We start from the raw sequence: 16,415 nt of genomic DNA, 5'->3' as shown, positions 1-16,415 counted from the left end.
ACACACAAGCAGTGATACACTGAAAAAAAAAAAGAAAAGTGGCAAACCAAAGCTGATAAAAGTGAATATTTAGCTGTAGCTAATGTATTAGCAGGATCAAAAGCGGACTGTACAGCTATAAGGTTAACAAAAATGTGGAAATTTCATATAAATACTCTAGAAGCTCGATGATTAGGAATAGCCTTGATGTAATGTACAAGAACTATATGTTAAAAATAAACTATCTTTGTGAGGATGTATACTCTTATGCTTTGTGATGTAATAAAACTCTCCTGTTAAAACTTTGCAGAAAATTTCTGTGGAAGCGTGTGATTTTATGGTACTCACAAGAAGGCTTCCTACAGTGAGCTTCAGGGTGGTGAAGGTTGTCAGATAACGTGTACTGGACAGGAAGGACTTCTGATTTGATTTCCATGGCACTGGAGCAGAATATATAGTTTTGATAGGAAGAGAATGTCAGAGATGGATGATTTTTGTTTTAATTAACCTTAGTCTTCAAGACTAATTTGTATGTGTGAGTTGTGCATGTGTGGTATTTACTCATCATGTAATTCATATTAGTGGACTCTTTACATGTTCTTAATTGGACATGTAATAGGTATGTAAGCCTAAATTTATGTAAAATAGATGAAAGTTGTACAGATGTGAACAACGTAATTTTGATACACTTTAATGACTATGTTGTCATGGCACTGCTAGCATTTGTGTAGCAAAAAAGCGTATTTGAAAAGTTACTAAACCTTCTAAACTTTTTGCTTTGTGTGAAGCTTGTAAATGATCTGGGATCCATCACCCCAAGCAAAGAGTTGCTTTTCTTTAGGATTGTAATGTATAGTGGAATGGCTACCCTGACGTTTTGGAAAATGCAATGCAGGAATTTCATAAGTATTTACAGCATCCAAAACGTCATAAACACACTGTATGCGAGAGGTTCCTCCACTAGGAAAGTTATAGACAACATAGAGTGTGTTGCATGCCATGAAAGCTGCTTCAGCATCCTTGCTGCTGCATGATGTGTCCCAAGTGTGCTCTATTGCCATGGTTATGTGATTGATTTTAGTAATTACAATGTTTCCTCCAGTCTCTGGTTCTGCATGGATTGCCCAGAGCCCTTGCTCGTCAATGGCAAGATCTATTTTTGTAGATGAAGAAAGCTTATAGGCAGGAATCCTTCCAGCCCCTGGCAGTAGCATTTGGTCAGTTATATTTCTTTTCTGGATATTGAATTTAATTATCTCATTTAGGGAGCCATATCTGTGATAGAACAAGAAACCCTGATATATGATATGGCCAGTTCCTTCCCAGGGAAGTGGCAAGGTGACTCTGCGAGCTTTTAGTGTATGGTTGCTTTCCATGAATGTCATGATATTTGCAAATTCCAAAATAACATTATTTACTGAACCATTTAATAAATAAATCTTTGGATGCTTTTTGCCAGGATCTTTCATCCAAGAGCCATGCTTATCTCCAGTCTTCTTAACTATCTTTAGGGACTTAATACCTGCAAGCATGTGGTCACAACCTGCAAGGAAACACCCAAAGACACAAAAAAAAAAAAAAAAAAAAAAAAGAAAAAGTTAAAAAAAATAGAATATCTGTGAATTTTCTAGTTTCCTTTCTTTGAATAACTTAGTTTCCTTTTAATCCCACTGTAAGACCAGGGTCAATACATCAGTAAAGGTGCCAGCAGCATGGCTATGGTAAGTAGCGTTGAAGCTAATTTTATGTGATAAATTTCATATCTCCTGCTAAGGAAACTGCACATCTTCAGCAACACATAGTGTGTTGTTTTCTGCTCTGTTAGATCAGTGTAATCCTGAAGGGATTCTATTTGTGTACCTGAGAGGAGACCAAGAGCACAGTTAGTGATTCTCTGATTGTTCTTGACAGTTCTTTTACAGGGCTAAAATTTTCTCTTCAGAGAAGTGACTTCTGTTTTAGATCTACACAGTAAAATAATCACATTTATTTCTTATTGAGGCATACAAATTAAAATCCATTTTCCTGATATGCAGGAAACATTACTATGTGTATAGCATTTTTATTTCAGGAAATCTCTTATCCTCTGTTAGCCTCTCTTTTTGCATTTACGACATAAAGACAAATAAAAATAGATCATCACAACAGTAAGCCAAAACACTAGGTTATCTTCCCATTCGCCTTCCCACCACCTACAGCACAAAGGAACTAGAACAAATATATAGATCACAAAATCAGGAATGGCCGTACATTAAGGTGGTCTTTAAATGAACTGATATGATGTCTGTGTTATCAATTCTTGTGCTAGAAGCATGACTGGTGGAATTACGTTACCTCAGTATGGGGGTAAAATTGGCACCAGCAGAGAGCGAATCATAGTTTTGACTTCATTACATTTTGTATGCACTTTGCACAGATGTTTAAGACCAAAAAGCACCAAGCTTGTGAAGACTCAGGCATATAGACTCTAAGATCTTTATCAGGGACCATCCTTTCCAGGAAAAACTGTACTGCAAAGCATATTAACAAGCTTGTTTACCAAAGGCACTCATAAATTACAAGAAAAACTATTTGAAGTTTAAAGAATTGCCTTTGGTGAAGTGCAGCCGTTTTAGTAAACAGAACAAACAAAGCCCTAAGGCAGAAAGCTCTGGCGGTAGATGAGACGGAGAAAGCAAAACCAGCCTCCCTATTTGGCCTGATATGAACCTATTGAAGTCAGTGGCAAGATTCCAGTTGCCTGTAGAAAGCAACCTTTATGCCAGTTGTGTGTACTGATACCCTCTAACCAAAGCATTTGGATATTGCTGCTACAGTAATGGATTCTTTTGTTGCAAGTCGTTCTGGATGCACCTTCCCTGAGTGAGTCACAGTAGCTTTCCCAAATCTAACATTTATTGATTAGATAGATTCTAGAAACTTAAAACTGTTGAGTCAAAATATCTAGCGAGCCTTAGCAACATCTCCCTCTGCAGAAGAAATAACCAGCTTACTATCTGAAATCTATGAATAGAGTCTTTCTTCTTGAGAGAAACTTTTAACTCTCTGTGGCTTTCATAGCAGCTTGCAGGAAGACTGAGAAACTGAGATGTTCACAGTGAGCAAAACGTTTACCAAAAGTTTTCCAGTCTCCACAGTGATACGTTCAAAGCTCACTGTTTCTTATCATGCTCCAAAATGTGCAGAAGATAATTTCCTGTTTCCCACCCAAAGCAAGATGAGATATCAAGTACTGCATGTAAAAAAAGTGACTCTACTTGATTGTTTTTTTCAAGTCTGTGTGAACTTAAACCAAAACCAATAACAAAGTTGGACATAGATGAACATTTTTTGCTAGAGTTTTGGCTTGACTCAGCAAAAATAATCATAACTTCTGGTTAATATATGGTAGTGTAGAAGCAGAGCTGCTATTTGCTAGAGTGGAATGTCTTGCTCCTTTTTCTAAGTGCTCTAAAATCTACACAGTGACTAGTTTTGCCATCAACTTCAATGGGACAAGCATCTCGCTAGTGTTGACAAAAGTAAAGTTGCTATGAACTGCTGCAATAAAATTAAAAATAATAGTTTCAAACAGGGAAAATGGAAAGTAATTTTCCCTCTGAAACTCTCAGAAAGGTATAATTTTCAAAGTGTCCTTACTATAGGCAGTTTAAAAATTCCTAATTTTTTCTGCCTTTCAAAAAAATGCCTAATGTTAAAAAAATATATGGAAAAAGGAAATCTTGATATTCAGAGCACTTGACTGTGGTGTAGGATTAGATCTTAGAAGCAGAATAGGTCATTGCTTCTGTTACCATATGCCTTAATAGTCTGTTGCTGAAAAAGTTTAATTTGTAAAATTAAATCAGACTAATTCTGTTGAAGTTAGTGGAATTGTGTAATTGATTATGCTAAAGATCTTTCACCTGGGTTTTTAAAAACCCAGCAGTTTATATTTCTTATTGTTTATTTTTCACTTCTTACTACTTCTGAATGGAAATGAAACAGACTACTTCAAATATGTCTTCAATATGTAATTTATATCTATAACTCAACTTTCTTAAGGTAGAGATACTTATCATTGTAAAACTTAATCTGTTTAAAAAAAAGTATAGACTATGTATATGCTCTTCATACTAGGTAACAACATTTAATTTTCAAATCAGAACCGAGCTTTCCTTGCAACGAAGTCAGTGTGCTCTCTTGATAAAGAACATGGAGGGACGAGAGAGAAAAAGAAAAACAGAAGAGGACAGTAAAACAGATGCAAATTGTAGAAGCAAATTAAGTCTTTTTATTAACTCATGAGTCACTTTTGAGTTGAGGTTCTGATCTCTGCCTACTCCAAAAACCAAAGACCACCATTAATTCCTTGATATAGCTGCAATACTCTGAAATACACTGGCTTTTTTTTCTGGGACTTTGGAAGATAATACCTTCAGAGGATTTTTACATTACTTTATAATAAAAAGCATCTTCCAGAGAATCAATTTGATATGCAGTAAAGTATCTGCAAAATAAGTGTTTGAACTGTACTTCTTCCCTCCCCCTCTCATATCTTTTTTTATTAGTTTTGGTGTTGGGTTTTTTTGTGTGTGTGTGGTGGTGTTTTTTTTTTAAAGTCAAATATTTACACAGACAAAACCCCATGCAATTGTCTGTGGTATTCACATAACTTGTGAAAATCTGTTATCTGTATATCAGCATACATCCATTGGCTAGGGGACTGGCTCGTTCAGATCAAAGTTCTGAGAAGTAAACTGTTCTTACTTGCATTAAGCATGAGTTTAAGTTTCTTTTTTTCTTCTGCTTCTTCAAGTAGCTGCTGTTTCACCAGGTCTTCGTGTACTTCTATACATGTATTAGAATCTGTGACAGATCCAAAATAGTCAATGTCCCTTTGTGCTCGTTCAATTCTTGTTAGCAAATTCTCTACTTCACTTTTAACCTCGGTCTTATAATTGTTCAGTCCCGCCAGGCGTGACAGTACCATCTTTGAAAAGTCTCGGAATTCTTCCACGTAATCCAGTATGTCGTGGTTGCATTGTTCCAGCCTCTTCTTGAGTTAGAACACAGGAAGAAAATACATGGATATACATGTATATTCTGTATAGATTACAACCTCATTCATGATTACTTTAAAAACCATGCTATTCTCTCCTTTCCAATCCCTCTGCCCCCCATCTATTTCGAACCAGTAGCCTGATGCTGTATATCTACATGAAAAGGACATGTTGGACTGCCACTAGTATTCGTGGTTCTGGACAAAAAGACGCATTTTTTCTCTCGATGTTGTTATTGACAACCAGATGCTTTGTTTTGCTGCCTAAAGAGGGAAAAATGCTCTGGTGGAAACAGCCGGAGATACTTAAGGGCACATGATCTCTGATTACTTGTTTTTCAGAGAATTTTCAGAACTCCTCCTGTAGGACCACTGGTGAAGCAGTCTCAAAAAATTTTCTGCAGGAAATGTACAAACGTGAACATTTCACATAAATACACCTCTTCTGACCAAGACAGTATCTAGTGTGGCTATATTTCATCCATTTAAAACGGAAAATGGAAGTACTGATATCTCTATGTTTGAGAAGTTTTTCGGTGGTGTGTATTGTTGTTTTGTAAAACTATTGGTTGTATTTAAAAGAAAATATAGATGTTTCTTTATACCTAGATTCAAATTATCAGCATTTTTAAAGGTGAGGAATGTGATTTCTCTTTTGTAATGCAGCTGCTTTGCTGCTTTTGTAAAGATCATAGGTGATCTGAAAATAGAAGCCCAGCTGCCATTTTGGGAAGATGAGGACATTGAGTTTAAATATTTTTAAGCCTAAACACACAATCTTAGTAGATCTAACTGCCAGATTGGATGTTCTGGTTTGGTGCTTTATGCACAGATTTCAGGTGTTTTGTTTTCAGATGGTGTTTTACTGAGTTTACCAGATGACTACTGTGATATACATGTGTTCCATGTAAGCTTGATGGTGGTTTGGTTGGTTGGTTTGCGAGGTATGGTTTTTGTGTGAGCCCCTCCCCTCCTCCATTCATATGTGTCCAGGAAGCTGTTTAATTACTTTCTACAAAAACTTTATTTCAAATGTTTTCAAGTGTTCACTTCAATATCTGCCTCACCTTTTTTCCTGTTCTTTGTTTGATGCCCCTTGCACCAAATGCCACAGGTGGAATTGCATCATTTTTAATGTGTGCCAAATGAATGGAAATTACTAGGTGAAGTTATTCCTATAGTGGTTAATACAATTTTAATCTCAGTCTGTACAATGGGAACAGAATACCAGGCTAATTCTTCTGTTCTTTCTGTGTTGTGAAGTTAAGACCAGTGAGAGCTTTGTACGAAAAGGGAATGCAAGATCAGACAAGTTAAAGCTTCTCTAAAAGTCTGTCAGTGCAAGTCAGGAGCCAAGGACCTGTTAGTGCTGTAAGATGAGCTATGTATGATTACAACATGCCAATACTGAAAAGGTATTTTACAATACTGGTAGTTTTCTACTGCAGAAAAAAGAGCAGGTATTGGTACTTTTATCTAAATAATTGAAAGCAAATACCTATTTCAGTCTCACAGCTCTAAGGGGATTATCTAAACTCCTAGTTGAAGTGCAGATACACTGCTAGTTTACATAAATACGTCTTCAACTACGTCTTCCAGCTAGGTTCCTCTGAACATAGAAAAAATACTTGATAAATTTCTATCTCCTTGTTAATACTTGACAGCACTTCCACTGGTGACAATTTGGTTATACTGTTTCCTAGGTGACAGTACTATAAACCTTTGCAAATCTAGCTAAATTCACTAATGTAATAAAAAGATATAAATGATAACAGAATAAAAATATAGCATTATGAAATTATATCCTGCAATAAATAATGGTAGCTAGGAATCATTATAATTAAAGGTTTAGCTACAATTTTACTTACTTATTTGAGAAAGCTGGAAGTTTATCTTCCTGATATTGTTTATCATACGAGCTGTTCTGTGTTCGCACACACAGAAGCATCTTTCATACCTTTTCGAACCTCCCTGCAGTTCGGCCGCGTTACGGAACGATACAGCTGGCACATACCTCCAGAGACAGGAAACGCCGGTCGATGTAGTTCATCAGAGCTGCGTCTTGCATCATATATTGCGCCGCTCCCATGACGCTTGTGAGGAATGGAACTAGTAAAAATCGGAGTTGCAAGACTACCATTGTTTCATAAAATTTTGAGGCAAAAAAGTAGTGAATTAAATGCGTGTGTGTGCGTGTGGAGAGGAATCCCAAACACTACTGCCAGTTCAGGATTAAATGAAATTTAAAGGTCGCCTGATGCCGCAATGTGAAAAAGTAATGCTAAAAATTACTCGCAAGTTAAAAATACTGTGGTTGCAAGTATTAAAAAGTCTTAAAATGGCTGTTGCAGCTTATCATTAAAAAAAGAAAGTTGTGGAAGAGGAACTGAACATGTTTATTTCTAGAAGCCAGATGACTGCTTTCCAGTTTGTGATCCTATGATCAATCCCAGATGTTCAGTTCTGAGTCACATAAAGCCTGCAGGCCAAATTTTATTAAATACAAATAAAAATAATTTATTTTCCCTCCTTTCTCCTCTCATCTGCTTTCCCGTGTGATCAAGGCTGTGCAGCATGTACTTGGTGTTGCGAGGTATGGTTTTTGTGCGAGCCCCTCCCTCCTCCATTCATATGTGACCATAAGTGTCCAGGAAGCTGTTTAATTAATCAGCATAGATTCAAAGTCAGTGGAGCACGGTCGTTCTTTCACAGGCAGATCTGATGCATAACGTCTGTAGCTATTTGAACAACCACAGCTGTTACTGTAAAGCAGTCTAAAGCAATTGTTTTCACTTCCAGTATTCAGCCTATTTACAGTAGGACTAAAAACCATAAAGAAAACTATTTTTAAAAAAAACTTCCCTTCTTCTCTTGCCAGTACTTTTCCAGCTAAAATTGATATCCTTAATACAGTTCTGTGTCAATTTAATGGAGTCCTTGATAGGTGTCTTCTTTCAGAATAGTAATTCTAATTAGAATGACTTAAAAATTAATTATAATTAACTTACACGAGTCTATTGCTTTTGAAGCAATTTTTTTTTATTCTTTTTAATTATTTCTATGACTGAATGCCTTGTCTAGAAATGTATGTGGCTATGCTAACATTGTATTTGCTAGGAAACCATGTGTCTGGATGTTAGAAAGCTCCCTTTGTATCTGAAGCCAAACTGGATGTCTCTGTTTCTCTTTCTCAGAATTCTCCACCTCTTCACTTTTTTTTTTTCCATTTTTCTTTCTCTACAATTTTTTTTCTCACATTTACACAGCTTTCCTTTTCTTTCTGACTGCCTTGTGTGTAAGCATGTGACTTGTGGCAGAATTCATGAAAACATGTCACAGCAGGCAGATTTTTACCTCCACTTGCTTGATTGTTGCGAGGTACAGTTATGTGTGCTTTATCAGCAAATTTCACGGAAGTACGCAGATAAGTGTTTTTTCTTTTAACACTGCTTTATCCTAAGAGGCATAAACAATTTGCCAGTTCTTATTTACAGGAAAAGTCAGTGATGCACAGAGAGGTTAATACTTGGTTCTCCACTCCAGTGGTGTTTCACTTTACTCCAGAACTTTTGCCTGAGAGGATGGAAAGCTTTCCTGCTTGGATCCTTCAAGTATTATGCACTGAGAATAGACACCCTAGGAAGTTTATGGTCTTCCTTGATGATGTCCTATGGAACATCTTGACAAAGCATGCTGTCTTCTTTTCCACAAAATAATCAGCTTCAACACCGGGGAAGAGCACAGAAAAACGATCCCCTTTCTAACCTTCTAGGTGAACCTGGAATTCTTAAGAGTTCTTCTCTGAGTTTGGTATGCCTGTCACAATACCCTGAGGTAATGATTAGGAGATGAGGACTATGGGATTCAATAGGTTGATTTCTTCTTTTAGTGGAGGGAGAAATCATACATCTGTGTAAAACAAAATCTATCACAGTTTCCCTGCAGTTTGGAACATGCCTGACTTGAGTTATGACTGCAAGTTCTATCTTACAGTAACATGAAGTAGCAATTTAAGTTTATAACTTTTAAAATTCTTTTTCATTGCAGTTTGTAGTCTAGATTGCCACCTAAAATAAGGCAGTGGTCTCTTTGAAGAATTTTATTGGAGTATGTCAGAGCATCAGTCATAGCAGGACTCCTTACTGAAAGCTTTTCCTTAGAACACCCCTTGTAGGTTGTGTCTGAATTTTTGATAATTACAGACAATTCTTCCGACTTCACTAGATGAACAATACTATTTATCAGTTTCAGAGCAACCTTATTTCTGTTTGAATCCAGACCATCTAAGCAAATAAAATACCCTAAGCAAAATATTACAAACTTGCTATCAAGAAAGCATACTTAAAGTCAGGGTATAGATATATTGTGTTTTCTAAGATGATGGATTTTTTTATTTTGTCTTTTAAGATGTGTCTTTTCATCTTAAAACAGGGACAAATTATCTACAAAGCAAAATATCTTAAACTTCTAAACATCCCATATAAGCTTAAGCATGCTGTATAAGAAGCTGAATTTTGTAATGTTGCTCCATCATTTCTTCAAATTACCAGCAGCTGAAAGACCAGAAGTTTCCAAGGATTTCTCTTAGTGAGATGCTCCCGTCCTTATTAAACTATAATCTCATGGTAAATGGCAATGATGGTCCATGTCAGATGCAGTATTCTGAGAGGGTATTCCGTGGCATCTGGTTAAGGACTGAGCTTTCTTGTTTTGTTTTGTTTTGTTTTGTTTTGTTTTTTCATTCTTTAGTTATGTATTTTCCACTTCTGTTCTGCCTAGATATATAGATATATAGATATAGGTATAGATCTATAGATATATACATATACATATACATATATATATATACATATACATATATATATACAGATACATATGCATGGTTTTTTTTCCCAACTACATATTAGCTGTACATGTAAAAAAAATATATACATCTGTATTTATGATAGTGATTTAAAGCAGGATTGCTTGGCATGCCTGGAAAGACACTGGCCTCGGTGCACGGGATATTACACACTAACAGAGCAGAATGATTGTTCATATCTCAAGGAATACTACTTGTCTTGTGAACTACTCCTTGATTTGACAGACAAACCTCCAAAAGGAAACAAGTATGTTGATGTAAGCATATACGCTTTTTCACTGTTTTCTTCTCTCTCTGGGTAAGATGGTATTATTTTCTTGTCAATGCTGCATCTTTACTGCAGTTATTCCACCTTTTTACCATTTGGTGTCTCTGTTTTGATGTCTGCTTGGTGTTTCCAAATGAAAAATAGGCATTTTCAGCTCCTCATCTGTGTTTGTGGTTTTGATTTCAGATGCTGTATAGAGTTTTCTGTGTTTTAAATGGGATGTTGAAATCAGTTCAGAGTGGATACTACATCCGAGAGAAAAATAACATTTCTTTAAGATACTGTTTCACTCTTATACCATTGCATGCTATGTTTTGTAGGATTTTTTTTTTAAGTCATTTTCTTTCTGGCTTTTCAGTTGGTAAAACAGCGCAGTGCCACAATAAGTCAGACTCTTTGCAGCAAGTTACGGCACTCTATGGTACCTGCAAACCCTGTTACAGTCAAGGGGAATGCGTGTAAACTGTAAGTTTATTTATTCGCAGAAACTCATTTCTCCGTCACACTCATGATGGAGAAATCTCATCTATCATGAGCTAGGACCTCAGCCATGGAGACCTTGAGATTAATGTTCAAGGCACTTCCTTGCCTTTCCTGAGATGAGTGTCTGATTTGTTACAGGTCTCCAACTATTCCCACATCATTGCCGTAGCTTCCTGTTCCAGGTCTTCCTCAGTTCTCTTTCTTGCCTCCAGTCTTGCCACTGTGTCTTCTCGTAGGCATGCCTTAGTTCCTCACAGGAATCAGGAGACATGTTTCTTGTCCCAGTAAAGCCATAACACATAGACCACATTGTGTCATTGCTGAGTCTGTCCATGCCTGTGACTCTCAAAGACTCCCAGTGTGCTCTGTAAACCCAGCCTGATGTTTTTCTTTCTGTGCTTTGGAAACATTCCTGACTCCCCTGCTCCCTCACCCTTCTTTCTTGGCTTTTGCTGAGCAGCGGGTGCTCACCTAATGCTGTGCCTTACGTTATTACAACCCTGAAAAAGGTGGGGAGCCCACACTCCTGTACTTAGATCTAATATATATGCACATGTAAATCAGATTTTACTCATGAAGTCCAGACTGACTTAAAACAGGGTTGATAATGTTTTTCATCTTTAGTTAACCTCTACATGTAAAGCAATAATAGATAAATGAAAAGAAAACATCAGAGACACAGCCTCATTTACAGCTTTGTACATTACTGACTTTATACACACGTGCTTTAAAATAACTGCCATTCAGGCTGACGTGTCAGTGATACATCAGTGCATGTGAGCCTTGTAGTTTTGCATCTCATGATCATTAATCAAATGTGTAATAGGCAAAAGAAGAGGAAAAGAGATCACTATCTGAAATAATGTGATTTTGTTTGTGATTACAATTTTGTTCAGTTTACCTGATGTGTTATGTTTTGGTGCTGATAAATCATAATGATGTTTTATATTAATAAAGTATAGTGTATCATTGTCGTCTTGTATATTTTCTAATTTTGTTCAGACTTGGGTCTACAGAATTAAGTTCCTTATTAGTACTGGCCACTAGCTTATAAGGTTGTCTCATGCTGAGAAATCAATACTTCAATTCTGCCTTATTTTTTTAAACCACTTTCAGTTTTTTTATCTCAGAGATCCATTCAAATTTCTATAAAAAGACAAACATATGAAATCCAATTGAAGTCCTTATGTGATGTTCAGCTATAAGAACAGTGTTGGGAGTGATACCTATAAGGGATGTAACACACTGTGATTAAAAGGAGACTTCGCTGAATTTTGGGATTCAGACAGAGGCCTCCACTAGGCGGCTCTCAAGTCCTTAGAATTGAAAAGCAAACGTTACTGAAACACACCATTTCCAAACTCTCTGAATGAGGTAAAAAACAGAAGGAAGCATGGTTCAGATGGTCCAAAATGATAGAGTGACACATGAATGAAAAACTATTAGTAAGCCAGGTGCTAGTAGGCTGCTGTAACATGCTAACAAGTGTTAAAGGTCTGCGCCTTCCAAATGGTGAAAACCAGCGCTTCCTGGAGTCAGCAATAGCTCAGGATGTCCAGTACCTGCAAGAAAAACTAATTGTCTCATGAGGACTGGCTCTAAAAATGAAATCAAAAAGGCAAAATAAATCTCCGTTTTATTTGTTCTGATTTACAGCTGGAGCTAGATAAATCACAGAATCACAGAACCATAGAATGGTTTGGGTTGGAAAGGACATTTAAAGGTGATCTAGTCCAACCCCTCTGCAATAAGCAGGGACATCTTCAACTACATCAGGTTGCTCAGAGCCCCGTCCAACCTGACCTTGACAGTTTCCAGAGATGGGGCATCTACCACCTCTCTGGATAACCTGTTCCAGGGTTTTACCCCCCTCATCGTAAAAAAATTCTTCCTTGTATCTATTCTGAACCTACCCTCCTTCAGTTTAAAACTGTTGCCCCTTGACCTATCGCTACAGTCCCTATTAAAAAGTCTGTCCACATCTTTCTTAAAAGCCCCATTCAAGTATTGAAATAATCCACACAGCTTCATCTGGACACAGATAATGAAATAGTCTGATGTAAAAATCAACCATGTGTAATTATTTTGAATGTTCTGTTCATTTGTTTGTTGTAAAACTCAGAATTGCATGTTCTGTTGATCAAAGACAGTTTGCTGTACCTTGAAGTTTAAATTTGTATAGCCCTGAAACTAAACAAACTTCAAATTGTACAATTCAGTATAAACTAATACTAAAATTTTCACTGCTTTTGGCTTGTTTTACAGTGTGAAATCCACTCATGAATATTCTCACTAAAATTTGTTTTGCCTGAATGTTCCTGTTCATTAAACCTATTCACAGGAGTACAGTAGTCAAAATGACATTGTTTTAAATTCAGAGTATTTACAGGAAATGATTATGACAATTGCCCAGCTCAGTTCAATTGACAATGGCAATTGGTTTTTTGGTTGCAATTATTTTGAAACAGATATTTTAGGTGTGAGGCACAGCTTCTGTTTATTAAATATCATATTAAAGCTTACTAGGGTGAAAACTTGAAAAGATATTTTTTAAATTTTAAATGCCTATGATGGTGAGTTTTACTTTTTTTTTTTAAGTAGTAGACACTGACGTTGTAACATTTCATCATATTTCAGTGTTGTTTCATTTATTGTTGCACTGAAGACATGCATTAATAATGTGCTGCAAAGAAGAGAGAAGAGATCTGTGTATACCTGGGAAAGCTGTTAAAACTTTTTAAATAACTTTCCCTTTGAGATTTCTAAATGTCACTAACTGGTGGAAAAAATATGTTTACTGGTGACGAATAATGCGTACTTTTGTAGTTCATTGGCAAATATGAAGAGAGTTTGTAATGGAGTAATGTGCTCTGAGACTTCAGCAGCAAATTTAGGACTCTCTCGTAATATTGTTTAAAACTGAAACTCTGACCTTACATTAAATTTCCAAGTGATCACTGATGACGTGTTCAGAGATTATGGTGATAGCTACGGTACCAGAAACCCGAGCTGAATAGAATGGAGTCGTGCTAGCAAGTGTCTAATTAAATCTACTGAAAACCTAAAAGATAGGAAAATGTCTATGAACTGGAGGAACTAGGACAGAAAAGGCCCTGAAGGGGCCATGCAGAAGTTGATGAGGATAGTTGAGATGTGTTGTGCTGTTTTTTTTCACATTACTGACAAAAATGAGTCCCATAAAGGAAGAGGGGCCAAGCCCAAACTCGAGAGTCAAGCTTAAAAATAAGGTGTTTTTTTTTAATAAATTTAAAAACAAAGATCAGAATGTGATTAAGGAAGAAAATATCTGTGATTATCTTTCTTGCTATTTATATCTGCTTGCTATCAGCTGAATCCTGGTGTCAAGGTAAGATTAATGAGGCCTGCTGTGTTCTCAGATTTCTACATGGGAGTCTTGAGATTTCTACTTCTGGAAAAGTTGGTTGAATTTATACACTGTTCAAGCATACTTCTCTGGATGAACTAAGAATTAAGAATTGCATTCAGAAATTGAGCGAAAGAGTCATACTCTGACTTTAAATGGAAATTCAGAGGTATAGATTTCTGTCTCTTTCTACACTGATATGAAAAAAAAAAATTCATCACGCGAATCTTTTTCTAAATTTCTAATTTTTATTTCTGCCAACCTATTTATTATCTCAAAATTATCCCTGATGCACGCCAGAGAGTCTAAGCAAAACAGACTGTTAGTAATTGTGGTGTAAAGCAGGGGAATTTGAGCTAATAAGTACAGAATAAGTACACAATAGGAGAGCATAGGTTTTTGATGCACATTAATCTGAGCATTAGTTCAGAGAAATCGCCTGACAGACAAGCTCCAGGTCAGGAGAGGGCATATCAGGTGGACCTGCAGAGCAGTTTGCTGTGCAACTTTTGAAATTAGCATTTTTCAAAGCCCCGTCATGTCAAGACACTTTCATATTTTCATTTAATGTAAGCTTCATATTATTGCCGAAAATGAATAAAAAAATAAGACATTCACAAAAGTCTCCAGATTAGACATAGTATCTTCCAAACCATCAGAGAGTGAACTCTAAGCATGACATATATGCCAGAAATGGATTTTGTGGCCTTTAATTCTCTAAGATTAGAGGTATCACATTTGTAAGTCAGTGTATCAGATGAGGTCCTAGTGCCAGTTTGTGATGAATAATAAAGCAGATGCACGGTGCTGATTGAAAGGGACATAAACATGTGAAGATGTCGTGAATAATAGATAACCGGTTCTTTAATTCTTCTTTAGAAGTCAGCCTGTTGTTTAGCAGTGCTGTCCTTGTTATACTGAAACCATTCCTCAAGTTTTGTTGTATCAGCGAAATTATCTCCACCCAGGAAAAAGGTAACATGTATCTGGGCACCGCACATAACATTCTGCAATGTTGTATCAAGTGGATTTGATCTGTTTCCTTTGACCTGTCAGGGCTCAGTGCACACTGAGCTTGTATGGTCTGAAATGCAAGTTCTGCTCATGGCAATTCAGTCTTGTCATAAAAGTATGCAACTAATAAAGTCTTCTCTTAGGAAAAAAGCAGAACATTTGTCTTAAGAGAAAAGCTGAAGAAATCCAAATCCGTTCAGTAATATGTAATACCTGGTAAAATTTTCCATCTCTCTAGCCCTCAGTTGGCCAGACAATAAGAAACCGTTTCTATTAACTGATTAAAACAGAAATTCAGTGCCGCCATCATGGCCTTTTACTGGGCTGTGGGGGAAAAAAAAAGTTGTTCTGCCCTGCAAGCTATCCAGCCTGGCTCTGTTTGTTTCTCTGAGTAGATAGGGCATGACTAACTCGTCCATATGTTCAAACATAAAATTCCCGCTGCGGTTCTCTGCAACAGAGGGCAAGCAGCATCTGTACATAAGGGATATCTTTTCTGCGCTTGAATCGGTGTAATCCTCCAATGGCACGTGTTTATTCCTGACACTTGGGAGCTAGCACACTACTGCATCTTTTAGACCCGCTGGTATAATAGCAAGATATTCCCTTTTCTGCACATGATATGTGAGTGTCACATCCAAATGCTTCACCACAGACTCACTGTCTGCCCTGTGCACTTCCACCTCTGGCAGAAAAATTGTACAGTCTCTCTAGAATTGTCATTGTACTGGGCCCGTGAACATCACTGGGTTAATTTGAGAATAGTCTGGGGTAAGCAGTGACTGCAGTCATTCTCACATGCTATGCTGCCATGGCAGAGTTAGGCAGAGAATTTGTGCATCTTCCTATGGCATGTGTTAGTGTTAATATGTGAATGGGTGTTAGGTATATTCTTTTAGATCCTTTGACAAAGTTGTCTATATACGTCTGCCTGAAGGGTGATTTAAAAAGGTGTTACTGTCTGACGAGGTATAATTATAAGTGACAACTTAGAGTTGGCCACTAGCTTCTTTTTTGTGACTTTCTTCCTGGTCTTTGTTACAAGCTAGTTCCTGGTTCTCCAAACTCTTCAGTACATCTGTCATTTACTGCTGTCACACTGAATGAAATGGCATGGGATATATGAAAAATCCTATGGCATGTTTCTGCAGAGACTTTACAGAAAGAGACTTCAATCTTTAATTCTGGGCTTCATGTTTTCTTCTATTGGAACTCCCTCTTAGGGAAACACTGTAACTTTTGTCCGTGTTTGACAATGTACCAGGTGTTAGAAAGTGTAGACAGCTTTGTAATCTGTCTTGAATGATATCCTGTGTACTACCATTTGTTACATGTATTATTCTTAGCTTCTAAGGGCCAAAGTTGTTACACGGCTTAGGAT

At 36.9% G+C, this 16,415-nt stretch overlaps 1 protein-coding gene across 1 annotated transcript; it reads right to left on the bottom strand.

Annotated features, from left to right (window-relative positions):
* Positions 1-743: 743 nt before the first annotated feature.
* On the bottom strand, positions 744-7,160 carry OLFML1 (olfactomedin like 1). The gene is made up of 3 exons (XM_009986782.2): positions 7,035-7,160; positions 4,729-5,017; positions 744-1,522 (listed from the first exon to the last, which is right to left on the bottom strand). The coding sequence occupies exons 1-3, from the start codon at positions 7,158-7,160 to the stop codon at positions 744-746; spliced, it is 1,194 nt and encodes a 397-aa protein (XP_009985084.1).
* Between the last annotated feature and the right edge of the window lie 9,255 nt (positions 7,161-16,415).

This window comes from Tauraco erythrolophus, chromosome 6, assembly GCF_009769465.1.
Source record: "Tauraco erythrolophus isolate bTauEry1 chromosome 6, bTauEry1.pri, whole genome shotgun sequence".
NCBI classification, from domain to species: domain Eukaryota; kingdom Metazoa; phylum Chordata; class Aves; order Musophagiformes; family Musophagidae; genus Tauraco; species Tauraco erythrolophus.
The sequence above is the reverse complement of the archived record's forward strand: the minus strand, read 5'-3'. Positions and strand labels throughout refer to the sequence as shown.